The sequence below is a fragment of the Gymnogyps californianus genome, chromosome 6, assembly GCF_018139145.2.
Source record: "Gymnogyps californianus isolate 813 chromosome 6, ASM1813914v2, whole genome shotgun sequence".
In the NCBI taxonomy this organism is placed as follows: domain Eukaryota; kingdom Metazoa; phylum Chordata; class Aves; order Accipitriformes; family Cathartidae; genus Gymnogyps; species Gymnogyps californianus.
Window position 1 is genome coordinate 6,808,194 of NC_059476.1, and position 17,447 is coordinate 6,825,640.

Below are 17,447 nucleotides of genomic sequence, written 5' to 3' on the forward strand. Positions count from 1 at the left end.
TTGCAGTGTTTCAGAGCTTTTCCTCGCTTCCAAGAGTGGCTATGTTCATCTTAGTTTGCCTGAAAGGGTATAAGATGGGAAGTCAGTGCAATTATAAGAGGCATAAAGTCGTCTAAAATGCAGTCATTTGCCCAGAATAGAAGTAAATGTATAAATTGTTTACTATGTTAGGAGAATGCTGAATGAAGTGTGTTATGTGATGCTGATACACACCTAAACGTGTTTTGTTTGTAGCCCAAAATGTACCAAATTCTGATTGGGAAAAGAAAGTAACCGAATACTTCAAGGAGAAATTAAAAGAAAATAATGCTACTAACTGGGTAAGATTGTTTTATTCTTTTAGAGTTACGCCTTTCTTAAGTTTCATTCTTTTTATCTCTTAATTATTGCAGTGACATGCTTTTGGGAAGTTCTTCCTTTTCATGATAAGGACACTTCCAAATTTTAGGCCTAGACTTTGTGATACGTTACTTACATCTCAGTTGCTTTAATCTGTGTGTAAAGCAAAGATGTAAAATCCTGACTGAAACCGGAGAAGCCAATCCACTTGACTTCAGTGTACTGGTTTGCCCTGGGCCATAACTGCTGAATGCTGCCTATTCGTAGTACAATCCAGTAGATGGCAGGAGCTGACAAATACTGTCATTTTTGAAAGTATTAATGCCTGCCCTGTCTCCTGTGAGTCTGCAGTAAGTGTTTGTACACAGCAAGTTTCTGAACTGCTGTTTATAAATCCCTTCTCTCATGACCTTTTATCGCGATGCTGCAAACTTTGTGTGGGTTGAATAAATAGCTGCTTAGGCTTTCAGGTTTTAGGAAGAAATACTTTCTGCTAAAACTGTGCCTTGTTGGGCTGGATCAGGCCTGGTTTTGGCAGTTTAGCAAGGAAGCTATGCTTTAGGTTTAAAAATAAAGCATGCATGCACACTTGAGTTCAAAAGCTGATATTTTTCTAAAAGGCTGTGGCGAAAACGGCATTGCGGAACACTGCTAAGTGGATTAGAAACTTTCATATCGAATCTGTTCTACTTATGGCTAAAAAAACAAGTGAAAATGATTGGGTTTGTTTTTTCCTCTGTCAGTGAGAGTATTCTGTAATTAATATTTCAATGACAGTTTAAATCAAAGTGTAGATGGCAAAATTGTGTTAAATTTACAACATTAGAAGGAACTGAAAACACATTTTCTTTCTTGAGAGAAACATGAGGGAATATATGTACGTTTGTTAAAATGCCATTTCCTGTAGGGCCACTTCTGGGTTTTGTTGCATTTTAACGTTGGATGTGGTTTTTTTCAACAAAGAGTTTATCTTCAAAATCAGAAAACTCTATTCTTATTGCAAGTCTCATTATTTCAAGTTATACCACATGCCTAGACATTGATTTTTTTTTTTTCCTTCTATTTTTCCATTGTCTTGTAAACATATGTGAAAAAGACTCCCCCAATGTGGACTTGAAAATTAACATACAGGTTTTCCACAGCCTTTTGTTATAAGAAATTGTGCATGCAATTGCTATGATACCGCTGGTACATAATACATGGTAAAAGTGCTGTTTAAGTGGGAATAAGATAAGTGATAAATTCTCTTTAATACTGCAGCTGCAATAATTCCCAGTTTAAGAGTTACTTTCAAATGTTGTACAGTTTTCTTATGGTTTCAATGACTGAAATGCATTTCTTTTATAGTCCAGTATCAGGACTGAGCAATGAATGGGACTGGTGGCCTTGGAACTGGAAGAATTTGGGAACTGTTATGTGTCTGATAATCGTAACTATTATCTGTAACAGCTATTGCAAAAACTTCTGGTGTTGAGATATACACACTTTGTTACTGCTTGGATTAGGGCAGGAGATGTACTCAGAAAATATTAAGTATGTTACCTGATGAGGCACTGAGTTGTCAGAGGCAATTGATCATATCAACAACAATACGGGGTTTGAGGCAAGTAACTGAGCAGTTGGATATACTGGATGATCAGAGAATAAGTTGGTGACAGCTTTTGTGCTGGTTTTGGCTTACTTCAGAGCATTTCTTAATATATACCAGTTGTTCAGAATAAGCTCTTTTTTATAGGTTCCATCGCTGAATGATGTTCCTGTACATTACCTAAAACCCAACAGTTTAGTGAAATTTCGCTGCATGGTTCAAGATATGTTTGATCCTGAATTTTACATGGGAGTATATGAAACAGTTGACCCAAACACAAATGCACGTGTAAGTGAAATACTGATTTATTATTTTAGTAGATGTTTATCATTTTATCTGTTTTAGTCTTCATATTTCTCTAGTTTCTGAGTTAAACCTGTGGAGTCTGGGTGCTATTTAATAGTAACTCTGTATGGCTCAAATGGCATCAGTGATGCATCACTTCTTACATTTCTGTTGAGGAATAAAAATTACTAAAATAATGAAAGCTTCAGCAGTATGTCTTTGAGGGACTTTCGACTGCAGTGATTTTGGTGTAAGTAATTCATATTCAGGATGCTGTCAGAAACAGAATGATTGCATTGCCTTTTCCTTCTTGACAGGTTTTGCATTTTGGTAAATATAGAGATGTGGCGGAATGTGGGGTAAGTTATACAAGTTATACGAATTTTGAGATGAAACATTAGACAGAAAGATGCAGTTTATAAGTGCAGTATAGCTTATTTGGTACTCGCCAGTGGATTCCTGCAGATACTGCTCTTAAAATGCAAAATTAATCTCAGGTTTGGAAAGCAGAGTATTCTTAACTGCTCATGGGCATTCTAAGTTCAGCAGGCTTCAAGCTGTTTCTGCTGTATTTAAAATTTGTTTTGCTTGGGGGGAGGGGGGAAGCGCTCTTGATCTTGAAACTTTCTGCTATGGAAAACAATTTACTTTTGGTAATGCACTGCAATTAGAATCAAAGCATTATAGATACAGACTGGATTCACTGTTTCATGAGTATGTAGTCTTGCATGTTTGTTTTAACTTCTGGCTGAGTAATTGAATCTGTGGGGTTATTTTAAAAAAAGAAAACAAATTCTAATCAGATTTTTAACAAAATTTCTATTGGTATTCTAGCCTCAGCAGGAAATTGATTTGAACTCCTCACAAACAGTCACCTCAGAGAGACAGACTTTCTACTGCGTTCCAGTGCCTGGCGAATCAGCATGGGTGAAAGAAATATCTTTTTTGACTGGGCTAGTGCTCTCTTATACAAACAGTGATCACCGACTGACTCATTAGCTTTAAGGAGATAAATTTATTTAAAGTTTCTTTTATTTTGAGTGAATCAGGAGAGGTGGTAGGTGTAGAAAAAGTAAAAAGGAAAAACTGGTGGTGTGCTATATGTACAAAGAGGATGCAAATGAATTTAGGAGCATTGCTTTTTGATTTAGTAGGGATTTAGACTAGATTTTCATGTTTGCTTGGGAGGGTCTTGAAAATTTCTGTTAATTTCTGTTTGCAAATGCTTAGAAAAAGAGAAACTTCAACTGAGCCATGGGCATTCCATTGGCATTTTCTGATTAAACTAGGACACTGTTACATAGTGAGAGTCTCTTACAAGAATCTGTAAAAACACCTGTAGCTGAGCATGTTAAGACAATAATTCCTGGAAAATTGAAGTATTGTGGTTTTAATAGTTTGACCACAGTATGTCATTTTCTCAATGAGTACAGGAAACATTTTGGGGAGAAACAAATCACCTTTAGTTTCTCCTAGTAAATGGAAGTTGAATTATCTGAGTGGAATGGATATAGGATGCTTATTAGGAATTTTATATTCTCTTCTCCTCCAAGAGAGTGGGGGAGAGGTCTAGAAAACTTAAGATACGTTGCATTTTGTAAAAAGATAAGAATTTGATGGTAAATCTATAATGATTTGATATTTCATATTTTGAGTTCAGAATTTAAGAAAACTGCTACTTGTCATTGGCACAGAATGCCAATGCAATTTTAAAATTGAGCTAACACAATTTTTGTAATAAAATGGTTGATAAGAGTCTTTGAAGCTTACAGTGAAGCACTGCAGCAACGGCAATTTGAAGTGAGCTGGACTATTATGAAAACAGTGAACACAATTTCAATGTTTGCCCATCATGCTAAGAAAAGGAAAAGTGTATTAGCTTTTTCAAAATTCATTTACAAGTGTAGTATTGATAGTATCTTACAAGTATGTGAACATCTTCTGTGTGTTTCTTTGTAAGGTAATGATAGTAATTGTATCAGCAAGTCTTTAAATATTATTATAATGTCTGTTCTTTAGAGGTGAGATGTGGGAGAGAAAAAATCCTTGACATTTTGAGTTGTACCTGACCACGAGCATTTTCTCTGGGTGTAAAAAAGCCCCCTTTTTTAGAGATTGATAGTGGAATAGCATTCAGTGGTTTTTAGTTTCTATTTTCAACGAAGCCAATGACTGCTGTACACTTCTTAAGCAGGGTATTTATGTATCTGAAGAGATGACGTCTAGATAACAACTTGAATCATTATTTTAATGTCTTGCTCAAAATAGGATAATATAATTTTGTTTAAAAAAAAATTACTTTGCTTGAATTTTCTCAACTGAGTCTGTGGTTGTCCTTAATCCGCAATTTTACGCATATATTAGTGCAAGCCAAGCTCGAGTTAGTCCTTCAACATCCTACACACCAAGTCGCCACAAGAGGAGCTATGAGGAAGACGAGGATATGGATCTACATCCATCTAAGCAGAAAGAGCAACATATGGGTAATAGTCGTTATTGAGGAATAGTTGTTATGATATCTTTCCAGAATCTGCAAAAATTTCATGTTCAAAAATTGAAGTATTTGCAATTTTTTGAATCGGTAGTGTTGTTGCAGCCTTCATAACTAATTTGGTGGCTTTGTTGAAGTCGTCAGTGGTTTAAATTGAAGTAGTGTGGGAGAGCCTACAGTGTTGCATGTATATTGTAGGACTTGTTGGTATTACTTTCTAGAGTTAATTCCTCAAATTAGTATTTTGTACAGCAGCAGTCATGTATTGCCTTTTGTATGTAACAGCACACAAACAATCTATAGCAGCAGGTTGAAATTTAGGAGTTCTTGTTTAATTTCCCACTCTATTGCAGATTTCATGGTAATCTGGGGAAAACCATGTAATCTTGTCTCTCACACTCTGTGTGTGGATCTCACTGTGTAAATTGAAGCCGAACTATGTGTCAATTAGGTGCCACTTTGCTACAAACAGTAGTATATGTCTGAAAAGTATCTTCCAGCCTTACCTTTTTTCTAATATTATTTACTAATCCAACTTCATAAAGGAACCAGATTCATACCAGACACTTGTAGCATCCTGAAGAAAGGTATCAAACCTTTTAAGAGGATGGTATTATCAAACACTAGCAGTGTTCAGATGGTGTGCAATTGTTACTTGTGTTGTAATCGGTCTGTAAACTATTTGTTTTGATGCTCACCTGTGGCATTTTGATGCTCACTTAAACTGGCATGGGCGTTTTCTTGGAGATTTTGGCAGGTTTTCTTTTGAACAAGAGAAAGTGGTTAGTTTAAAATTGTCAGTCCTGTTAAAGAAAAAAAAATTGTAGAAGCTATCGCTTTCTTTTGTTTGGTGTTTTATGTCAATCGGGTTCATTAGCTGAATTCAGGTTTTTCCTTTTGTATTCTTACCAGTTTGCAAGACCGTGTAGACTGTTTTGTCTTCATGCTCAGACTGATCAATTGCAGAATAGATTTTTATAGCTTTATTACTGCTGAAAATCTACAGAGATTTTTAATGTAAACTGTTTTGTTGATGCATACTCTCACCTTTAAGAACTATATAGTTTTTTAGACATGAGGTGCAGAAAATTATTACCTTTGCAGTCCTGTGGAATTCAGAAAAAAATCGTTCGCACGGTTTAAGCATTACATTTTGAAAATTAGATTTCTGGCCATGTTTGGGTTTCTAAGACACATAGATCTTTACCAGTACTCTCACTCACACTTAACTTGATAATATAAAATATGCACCTGTGAGACTTTTCTATTCTGATTAAGAGTATTTTCTGTCAAATATATTGCATTATTAAATATTTTTGTCTCAGACATCTTGTTAAATTAGTTTAATTCTGTGTTGCTCACTGAAGAAAGTTGTTCACTTTTGCATTTCTGTTTAAAGATCCTATGAATCCTGTATTTTTCAGGCAGTGGAGGTGATATCCATGGATGTGTGGAGCCAAAGAGATTAGAAACAGAAGCTTCTGCAGGTCATCATCTCATTTCTCCCAACTGCTCCCCTCCACTTGACTTAAATTTTCCATTGCCAGGAGAGAAGGGACCAGCATGTCTTGTAAAGGTAACAAAAGTGGAGAGATGATGAGCGTGGCTGTGGCCTCAGTGAGGCAGACAGAATCTGAAGTTAGAATGTAAGTAGTTAGTCTTGCATTGGGTTTATAGGCACAGGATTATCGCTCAAGTCTAGAATTTTGTTTCTACAGATAATTACATTGTTTCTCTTCACTATTACATGTTTCTCTTCACTGTTACATTGTTTCTCTTCATGAGTGCTGTGTTTGAATTGCTGAAATCCTTCAACAGCCTTTATTAGAGCTTGCACATTCTCACTACGCTTAGTTTTAAAAAAAAAAAAAAGTCCATTACTAGATGCTCAAGGGTGTAGCTGTTATTGACTCCTGCTATTTTGCTTTTAGGATTTGTCCTCTAAAGGAAAAAAAGTTGTGATAGAACACACCAAAAACCAATAAACTGCACATTTTTTTATTGTATTTGAAATAGTCTTTGATTCACTAGTATGCTATATTGACTATGAAACTTCCAACACAAAATTTCTATGCTGTTACTGTGTTGAATGCTCTCTTATTCAGCAAATCTTGATAAATCAGATTAGAATACAATTGTTTACATTTGTGTAGCAAAAAAATGCCGATAGGAAAAAGCATGCAGTCATAGAAACTCATTTTTCCAATGTAAGCTTACTGACCCTGAGGACTAGGAGAGACCTCTTTGCACAGACTGTTCTCAGTCTACAGTTGAGTCTTCTGAGATTTTTCCTTTTGTCTGTGTTTGTGTGCAGTCCTGCATCTGGCCCATCTGCCTCTGTGTTTTATTATTTTCTCTTTTTGGCAGGTCTATGAGAGCTGGGATAGCTTCAAAGTCAATGATGTTCTGGAGGTATATGGTATTTTGTCTGTGGATCCAGTGCTGAGCATAGTAAACAACGAAGAGAGGTAAGGCTGCTCTGATGCGTGATCCTGAAATGAAGGAAACTTTTATTTCAAGGAGCAAAATATTTTGGCTGTCCCCTTAATACAGACAGGGAAATGTGTAAATACATAACAATTATGCTTCAGAGGTGAATTTTGTTGCTTAAAAAAAGCTTGATGTGGAAAGTGTTAGATCCACCATCAAGTAAACTGAAGTCCATTGTACTCTGGTATGTCCATACCCTTGGATACACAATGTGTCTTTTTTTTTTTAGGTCGTTGTGCAGTCTATAAAGGAGAAAGTGCTTCTATAGCTAAATGTTTTGTACTCTTTCATGCCTATTAAACTTTCAATGAATGAGTGAATAGTGAATACAGCTTTCAAAGAAGCTTCAAAATTATAAAATGTCCTTTTGAAATAATTTCTAAGTCCATGAAAGTTGTTACCATAAACAGTTCTGAAGAATATGAAAAAAAATGTTTGTATGTCTGCATGGAGAGTGAAAGTGACCAAAATGAGTAAAAACTGGGCTGATTTTTTCATTAATTAAGATGTATCATCACGTTATACCGCTGATAGAAACTTCCCATTTCACCTGCTGTTCTGCAGTTACTTGCTTGACAAAATACAAACTAATCCAGAAGGACACAAGAAGACAATTTTTAGAATAAAACTGTTGACCGATCTAACATAGGTACTAGTGATGTCTTGAACTATTGCACTTTAAATTATTTCTGTTGGTGATTTTGTTTATCTTTCTGATAAGTACAACAACGAGAGTGCAGCGTGAATCCTTTATAGTGCCAACTTCTTAAAAGTTAGCTCAGCCTGGTCAGCTGCTTTTGGTTGTCATCTGTCTGACAGCTAATCCCAGACTGACAGCTCAGTTGGTCTGTCATAGGTTGTTGGGGTTTTTTCCTGCATGTCATTCTATCACAAATAGACAAAATGGTGGCATTTAGCAATGTTTTGAATGCAAAGAAAAGACATTTCTTTTAATGGAAAGAGTGGCTAGTCTGTTGGACTGCTGAAGAGGCTTTGAAGTTATAAAGCCTTTCAGCTTTTAAAACCGGTACAAGTTGATTACATTTGTACTAAACTTGACTATCATCTGATATAGTCACTTTAGGGATTTTAGTTTCTACATAACAAATGAAAACCACCTGGAAGGAATTTTGTAAGGCATCATCACAGAGAGCAAAGCTTGTGTATCTGAACTCTTAAATTAAGAGGTAGTACCTTCAAGTTTGAGCTGAGGCACATTAGGATTTATTTACTCTTTTTTTTTTACTCAGCCAGTGATATAGCTGTTATGTGACTGTCTAGAAGATCTTGTCAGGCTCTGGAACCCGGTGGATAATGAAAATCCCACATGTGCATACACAGACAAGTGTAATAAATCATTACCTTATTTTTTTAAAAGTTACTGTTTAGCCTTCATTCAGTAGATGCTGAACAGAACAGTGTGTAACATTTTATTTGAAGGTACCTCTTATTAAATGGTGCAGCAAATAATAAATGTGGTTTTGTTAGGGGTGTTTGGTTTTGGTTTGGGGGTTTTTGTTTGGTTGGGTTCTTGTTGGATTTTTTTTTTTCCAGAAAAGTAAGATTTGATTATTGTCTGAAAATAATAGAATCCAAATTTTTTTGGTCAAGCATGCTTTGGCATTTCTGTATCATTATATAATTGTGATTCAGTATTTATGGTGTTTATAAAAATCATAAAGAAGGTAGTTTGCATATGGGAGGAGTTACCAGGAGCTGGGAGAGGATGTTGTCTGTTCCGAAGTGCTCTGTTCTTGGCCTGGTTCCAGCTGCTCTTAGTCAGATGGAGAGAAATTTGTGTGGAATGTTTCTAAGTCCAGTTGTGCTGTGCCCTTTTCTAGGGACAGCTCAGCCCTCGATCCTATGGAGTGTATGGACACAGCAGAAGAACAGAGAGTACACAGTCCTCCAGCCTCATTAGTCCCCAGAATCCACGTGATTTTGGCACAGAAATTACAACACATTAACCCATTACTGCCTGCCTGCCTTAATGAAGAGGAGAGTAAAACCTGTGAGTATCTGAACTTGACCTCTCTCTGTGCACATGTAAATGTGCAGTTACCTAGTACGGGCGAACAAATACTTCTTTGCTCAGAGACAAATGCATCGGTGGCAGGGTTTGAATTTAAATCTTGTTAAATGGAGGAACCATTCAGCACTACAGAACTGGACAAGATGTTAACGTGATGCTTACGTGTTTATTTTTCTGGAATAAATGTGATTCATATGAAACTTGTTTTTGCATTCTACGTGCCCAGGGATTTTACCAAGTTGTTCAGCTGTAAGATTTTATTTGTTTTCAAATGGAGTAGTGAATTGCTGGAAAATTAGATTTCCAATTTAGTATAACAGTGAAAATAAGAAACACACTGACAACATAAAGAAACATAATACTGTGAAGAAAATAAGGCAATTCTGTTTTTAAGCAACTATGCTATTCCTTGTGGCCTATTTGACTGTTATTATTTTGTTACTGAATTATTGCATGCAAACCTCTAATTGATATTTATCATTTTCTTCCTTGCATGCCTTGTATTGGTTGTCCTGAGCTGTGCTACGTGTAAGGGGGTTTTTTTCTGCCTTCAATATAGTATGGATAGGCTATTGATTTTTAGCAATTTGGCTCCAAACTTTACAGCCTTCTGCAAATGCATTACACAATATCTAATTAAAAAAAAGAAAGCATTTCCAAGGAAATGTTGAGTGACTCAGGTTTTCCAAAGCCAGTAATTGCTCAGTTGGAAAACCAATGAATGTTTGTTTATTTTTCCTAGACTGCTTTGGAGTAATCATTTTTCTTCATCAAACTGTAATGGAAAGTAAGATTTATATAGAGGGAAGAGGGTGAGGAACAGCACATTTTCTGACATTTGTTGTCTTCTGCTCTTTTGTCAGTTGTTTCTAATTTCATGTCTGAGCTGTCACCAGTGAGAGCAGAGTTGCTTGGGTTCCTCACCCACGCCCTCTTGGGAGACAGTTTGGCTGCTGAATACCTTATATTACATCTCATCTCTACAGTGTAAGTATTTAGATGTTTGCTGAGAATTTATATATGCATCTTTTAAAAGAAATCTCCTTTTATGGGGCTCTTCACCACTCTGCAAATAAATGGCAGAAATAGCTTAAATAGTAATTATTCCAGTAGTACTTTGTCCAGCTGGAGTTGTCCTGTCATAATAGACACAGTAAACAGATTTCATTGTCTGAAATAACAGTAAGTTTTGTTAAAAGGCCAGTTTTGTGGCAGTATATCCTTTCAGTGTTCCTTTGAGAGTTGGACAAAATCTCCAAGATATGCTTTTAAACAGAGGTATGAAAATATCTTTTTATCTTTAGCGTCTTTTATTGAATAGGACATGCAACTGACTTCTCAAAGGTGGCATTTACTAACTGCAGTAATTGTTGTTTAGGTATTAATAGATACCGAAAAGTACATTCTGGGAATTTAATTAAATGTAGACATATGTTTAATGGTAAGTTAAGTGACCCCCATTTAGCATGTGATAGAAATTTACCACCTGAGCTGATGCTGTAGCTGAATGTGCATCCATTGTGATCTATCTTTGTGGCTGATTAAAGTGGATTTGCTTAACGTTCTCTTATGTTGGTTTAAACTGTCACTGGATGAAAGAGCAACATCCTTTGACTCATTAAAATTTCAGGTGTGAAACTTCAGACAATATGTTTTGATGAGACTATAGTTGTCAGGCTCAAATTTAATTTTAGTCTTTCTTCAAAATGAAAGTGGATTCCGTTTTCTAAAAAAAAAAAAAAGGTAATTTCTTGGTAAATAAACCACTTGTTTTATGGTTTTCAAAAATTCCATTCTGCTATGGAGTGAACAGTACAGCACATATTTGTTTAACAGAAGTTTACAGAGCTGTAATTGGACTCAGCATCTTACCTTTCTCATACCTGCAGCTGGCGTGTAAAAAGCCATAAGATATTTCTCAGCCTCAGCGAGACAGGTGGTATCAAGGTAGATCCAACCATAATGCCATGGCAGCATAATTATGAGCTAAGATTTATGGTGGGTTTGTGTTTACAGTCTGCCCTGAACCCTTGTCCCCACGTAAATATAAGTACTTCAATATCAGTATGCTTTTTTTTTTTTTAATTCTGTGCACACTTCATTCTTTCTAGTGGGACCGTGAATGCTCTGACACTTAGACTAGAATGTGTTTTCTCTCTTAGCTGGTATCACAAAAAGGTTGAAATTTGTCAAGAAAGGGGAGAAGATATACAGTAAGAAGAGGGAGAGGAAAGCTGAGGGCAGGTAAAGGAAATGAACAAGCATGATAAGCAGGGAAATTGAGATTGGGCAATGAGAAAGGAAAAGGATGAAGTATGTTTACTGAGTAACAATAGAGCACGAGGAGAACAGAACATCTGGAAGGCACATTGCAGGATCTCAAGCACTATAAATGTACTGCTTTTGTGCAATGCTGCAAAGCCTTCCAAAGCAGCCTTCAGCCTAACTTAGCTCCTTGGACACTGGAGAAGGAAGAAAAGGTGGCTATTATTTATGTATGTGTTAGTATTGAAATCCTCCTAGCTATCAGAGATACTGCACAACACTCAAGTTGATTGATATCTGTATTCACCATGTTAATCAGATGCTTGCCTAACCTGTGTTATTTTTGGTTTAGTTATGCAAGACGAGATGTGCTTCCTCTGGGAAAGTTCACAGTCAACTTGAGCGGATGTCCAAGAAATAGCATCTTCACAGAGCACATATACCGCATTATCCAGCAGCTTGTTCCAGCAGTAAGAATAATGGCATTATAGTGCTTTAGTAGTTCTGATGGTAGATGTTGGACTAATTGGACTAACCAAATAAACAATATTTTAGTTAAAAGCAGGCTTCTTAAACGAAGGCTCCTGCTATTCATGTAGAGGGCAGATAAAAATGGAGATATGGCTTGCCTGTCAGTTGAAGTCTCTATTTACCTCGTCATCTAGGATGAATATGGAATAAAATCATATCCTCATAGGTTTTAAACTGACAGACAGATGCTGCATACTTTATTTTGTCTTTCTGGATTGATATGTTTAGACATTTAGGCCATTTAATTATGGCGTCGTTACTGTTTATTCCCAAGTTTGTGGATACTGTTCTGCAGAAAATTCGTAGTAATTCAATTTGGGGTCATAATAACTGTATTGTTGCAATAAATCATTTGTTGTTGTTTTGTTCATACTAGATGTGCAGTACAGGTGATATGACTTCTTAACAGCATTATTTTCCTTCGGGAAGTTTTTTTTTTTAAGCATTTAGCATTTGGATATTTGGGATAAAGTGTATTCTATATTGTGGTAAGAAGTTTTGTTTTACTTACTACGGAGGTTCACGGTTATAGCTCTTGCTAAAGGAAGCAGTGTTTACTAGGGAAGCTGGAGGAGAGGAAATGTGCTGATTAGTTTCTTTTCTCGTTGCAGTCCTATCGCCTACAAATGACCATTGAAAACATGAACCATTCACGATTTATCCCACACAAAGACTACGCAGCTAATCGCTTAGTCAGTGGAGTATTGCAGCTTGCCAGCAACACTTCCCTTGTAGTAGATGAGACTCAGCTTGAGCAAGGACAGCTTGACACAACAGGTAGACTTTTTTTGTTTTTAAAAAAGAGAAAAAAAAAAAAAATCTCATCGGGAAGGTTAAACGTTGATATATTTTAAGGCAGTGATGCTAATTGTGTCCCAGTGATAATTTTCTATTACAAAGCTGTTTGTGGTTTCCCTATCCTATTTCATCGCTTGAACTAGCTCCCAGCTAGTCTGCAGCCTTCTCAGACAACTTAAGGCTTGATCTCTTGGGGGTTTTTTTCCCCTATTTTACTTTCTGGAAGTTTCTGGTATTTTGCTCAGAAATGCTTGTATTGAGTCAAAATCTTTATGCCACACCACAAATGACCGATAATGAAACAAGATGGTTCCTTGTTTACTATAGCTTTGTTTGCATTGTAGAGAACTCTGGACAGTGTCTTTGTCACTTGGTGGAAAAGGCCACTAATTTGAATAATTCTTTAGACCAAAATACCTCTGATTCATTAGAATGGCCTTTCAGTTTCCTGTGATAATGAATGAAGAAGTGGGGGAAGCATATGCTGCTGCCTTATGCTTTATACTTTTACTGTATATATGGAAACCATCCCTGAAAACCCAACTAAAACTGGAGATAAAAAAATAGCTATTACTGTGTGGAACAGAATGGTGATTCTATCTTGTAAGCTGATGTAGCACTGTGTAGTATGCTTTCTACAGAGCTTTGGACAATTAATTTAATTATAACCTACATAAAAGAGGTGAGTTGCAGTACCTATTAAAAGTTCAGTAACTGGAGAATGCACAGTACGGATATCTGTGGTGATTTCAAGGAAAGAAGAATAGGAAATCACTGGAAGTGACTTTATTTTAAAATAAAAATGCTATCTTGAGAAACCTGCTAGAGTGTGTGATGCTCTAAGCCTCTTGGGTCTGCCCAGTGAGTATCAGTGCTCTGTCCCATTCAAGCACTTGGTCTGGCAGAACTAGTGAGGGTCAGATTTCAGGCTGATTCTATTTAGAAACGTAATCTTTTTTTTTTTTTTTATTGATGCTATTAAAAGTTGTTCATTGAAATTATTCACTTGTTTTTGAGTCTTCAGGGTTTTTTTGTTACTCTGCTTTAGTAAAGTTACAAAATCTCACTAAAGAAAATAGTAAAATTAGTAGAAATCTTTGCATTGTCTGTTTCAAAAAAAAAAAAAAGTCAAAACATGAAAAACTCCCATTTACAGAAAAGTAATATTTTAAGTATTAAAAGGTACAGATAAAAAAGGCTTGTTAATTTTATTTCATTTCTGTTGGTGTGATGTTCTCTACTGAATTTAGAGTAAAAAAGTAAGAATTTTTAACTTCTTGTAACAATGTTGGGAACAAAATTTAATCCTAGAGAAGAATAAGTATCTTCAGATCTAGTAGTTAGTTTGGAATTCTTGGAAGTTACAGCTTAGAGATTTCAAATGGGAAAATGTCCCAGAAGTAAACCATAATATTAAATTTGCCTTTCTTTACTAACTTTGCCTTTATTTACAGTATAGTAAATTAATACTAATTCATTAAAGGCAAAAACGTAACAGTAGATGTGTGATTTGATGCAGTAACACTGCTGAAGAGAGATTCGAATTGTCAGGTCCATGTCAGTATTTCAAAGGGAGAATTCCAAGAGTTAACCAGTTAATTTGTCAATCTTAACTTTCTAGATTTTAAATAACTTAGTTCTAGGTAAGGCAAGTGACTTCTATAAAAGTTTGGCAAAAAGATAATGAGTATGTTTTTCAGCTTTTCTGGTCTTGCTAGCCTATCTAATGTGTTCTTTATCCAGCAAGACTTCCCCCCCCCCCCCCCCCCGCCTTAAACTGTTCAATTATACTTTCCGTCAGATAATTGGTAGTGTTTTGTCTTCTTTTGAGGAGAGATCTGTTTTTCTCTGTAAATAGTTATCTGGCTTTGTAGGACCGATGAAAACATTAGCTCTTAACACATATGCTAGGCCAGATAAAATTTAGGCTTGAAATCCTTCATGAATTCTTAATTTTGGTCTTAAGAAATGGTTGTCTCTATCTGGAAGACGCCACAGACACAAGAAGAAACGTGATGCTTGCAAGAATTTTTCTACCAGCTGCTCATTAAAAACAGATTGGGAAGAAAAAAAATCAGATCTGACATTTGTTTAGGTCCAGTTGTCAGAGAACTTGTTCTTGCTTTTCTAGGTGTACATAATGTGACAGCACTGGGTAATCTGATAACTTGGCAGAAGGTGGATTATGACTTCAATTACCACCAGATGGAATTCCCATGCAATATTAATGTTCTTATTACTTCAGAGGGCCGATCACTCCTACCGGTATGGCAAGGTCTTCCTGAATTTGGAGAATAACTACAGTTGGTAGCTACTTACTTAGAGCATGCCATTCCAGAGACAAGTGGAGACAGGAAAACTGTCTTGTGACCAGGGGTGGGTATGATACTAGCATTAGTTACTGCCTTCGCACTCGTGGCTGCAGCCAGGCCAAAAACCTGTTCCAAGGAAAACCAAGAGATTGACCTTCCCTCCTCCTTGGCTGAATAGTATAGTGATGGCAAGGCAGAGACTGAAGTTATTAATGGAGCTGCTAGTAATGGGTAAAGCCTGCAGATACGCTGCTACTCAAAGCCTTATTCTAGTACAGTAGTTTCCGAGGTGATGGGCACATGAATAAAGAGCAACGGATCTGGCATTGACCCTAGAAAAACTGAGTAGCCTACGCTTACAAATATCTGATCTCTTGCATTCCGGCTTTATGAACTGAGCGTTTGCGCTCTTGCCTCTAAGTGAAACTGGCTCCTGCTTCAGTAAGGACTTCACGCTGGTTTGCAAAAAGGGAACTGTTAAATATTTAAAGAATGAGTTGTCTTACCTTAATTCTGGAAAATAGTGACTTCTGTTGCTTTAAAGATTAAATTAGTCTTGGAATAGAAAAAAATAGGATGTGGAGAGAGATGATATGTAATTTTATTTTTCAGTCAGATTGCCAAGTCCACTTGCAACCACAGATAATTCCACCGAACATGGAAGAGTATATGAACAGCCTCCTAACAGCAGTGCTCCCTTCTGTGTTGAACAAATTTCGAATTTATCTAAGTTTATTGAGGCTGCTGGACTATAGTATATCTGATGAAGTGACCAAGGTATGGAAGACTTCACTAATATGTTTTCAACTGTATATTCAGCTGGAAGGCACCTTAGTAGAAAGTTACTGTACTTGGCCATTGCTCTCCCTGTCAGTGATTCTCCTTGAAGTTTTCTAAAAACCAGAGGTATTTTCTTGTCCTGAATGTGTCTTCAAGGATTTGTACTCTTGAGTATTTCAGTATATACTTTACACGTACCCTGCTTTCTAAAACTCATTTTGAAAACTAATTCTTTTCAAAGACGAGAAAAGTAGCCTATTTTTACTCAGGCTCACTTCCTGACAGCAATGAGTTGAAATGTTTCTCCTGTCATCTAAGGACAGTTACAGTGTTTAGCTCCTTAAAAGCTTACCTGGTAGGGAAGATTCTTTTTTGCCACTTAATGACACGCTGTATTGTGTATAGGCAGTAGAAGAAGACTTTGTAGAAATGCGCAAGAATGACCCTGAGAGCATAACAGCTGATGATCTGCACAGGACTCTGCTTGTAGCAAGGTGAGTAGCGCTGTTTGTCGTAACTGAAGACTTTCTAGCGAGCTGGTAACAAATTAAGTCGATGCTCGTAGTCTGCAGTTTGCTTGTAGTTGCCTGAGGCTGGCTGGCGATCAAAAGATGGGATCTCCTCTTCCGTTGTTCCTCTTGTCGCAGGTTCTTTCTTAGGCAGCGTATTTCCTCCCCCCTTTCTTCCCATGCTTTCTAAGTTGATAGGATACTGAAAGAAAACTGATTTTGTACTGTATTAGCTTATCAAACCTGACATGCGAAGGAGCTCTTATTTAATTGCTGTTTCTGCTCCTCCAGGTTCCTGTCTCTCAGCGCGGGGCAGACAACGCTGTCGAGAGAGAGGTGGCTGAGAGCAAAACAACTGGAGGGATTACGTAAAGCCAGACTTCAGCAGCAAAAATGTGTTAATGGGAATGAACTTTAATATTTTGTGGATGTCGCTATGAAAATTTGTCTAATCCTAGGTGGAACCCATACTAAGATTGGAATATTGTTTATACCAGTTTTTGTAGATAATTTATACCAAAAAGTTATGGATATTTACCCTTGCAGTCTGAACACTCTTAACTCTGTTCAGCCAGTTAAACATATTTTATGAAATTTTTTTGGAGCCTGTTTTGTAATTGAAAATTGGTAACAATGAGCAAATTGTTTGATATTAAACTTTAATACTGAAGTTGTGTAAACTTATTTCCTTTAATAAGAAGAAAATTTAACCCAGAGCCCTTCATACACAGCAGCGGTAGGCTCTACTCTGGAATAAGTTTGTGCTATAATTCTTGAACAGCGGAATTCTGTGGATCAGAGCTTTCAGCTAGCCAGCAGCTGCAGCTGAGAGAAACATTGACTTCAGTATCTAGAGCTGTGTACTGTTGTTCCCATGAGCTAAGGCACGTTGCACTCATAGCAGCAGCATCACAGGGATTACATTGTGGTATAAAGAAGTGATTTGATCTTATCTGTGACAAGGTTCCAGTATGAACTACATCTTTATTGTACTTAGAGAAGACCATGACTAACTTCTCAAACCTCT

The 17,447-nt window shown here is 36.6% G+C and overlaps 1 protein-coding gene across 1 annotated transcript; it reads left to right on the plus strand.

The window, feature by feature from the left end:
* Nucleotides 1–2,554: 2,554 nt before the first annotated feature.
* MCMBP (minichromosome maintenance complex binding protein) lies at nucleotides 2,555–16,838 on the plus strand. The gene is made up of 12 exons (XM_050899089.1): nucleotides 2,555–2,571; nucleotides 4,577–4,695; nucleotides 6,128–6,279; nucleotides 7,071–7,171; nucleotides 9,035–9,204; nucleotides 11,388–11,469; nucleotides 11,843–11,960; nucleotides 12,633–12,798; nucleotides 14,951–15,084; nucleotides 15,744–15,908; nucleotides 16,317–16,405; nucleotides 16,712–16,838. Exons 1-12 carry the CDS (start codon nucleotides 2,555–2,557, stop codon nucleotides 16,836–16,838), a joined length of 1,440 nt encoding a protein of 479 aa, XP_050755046.1.
* The last annotated feature ends 609 nt before the right edge of the window (nucleotides 16,839–17,447 follow it).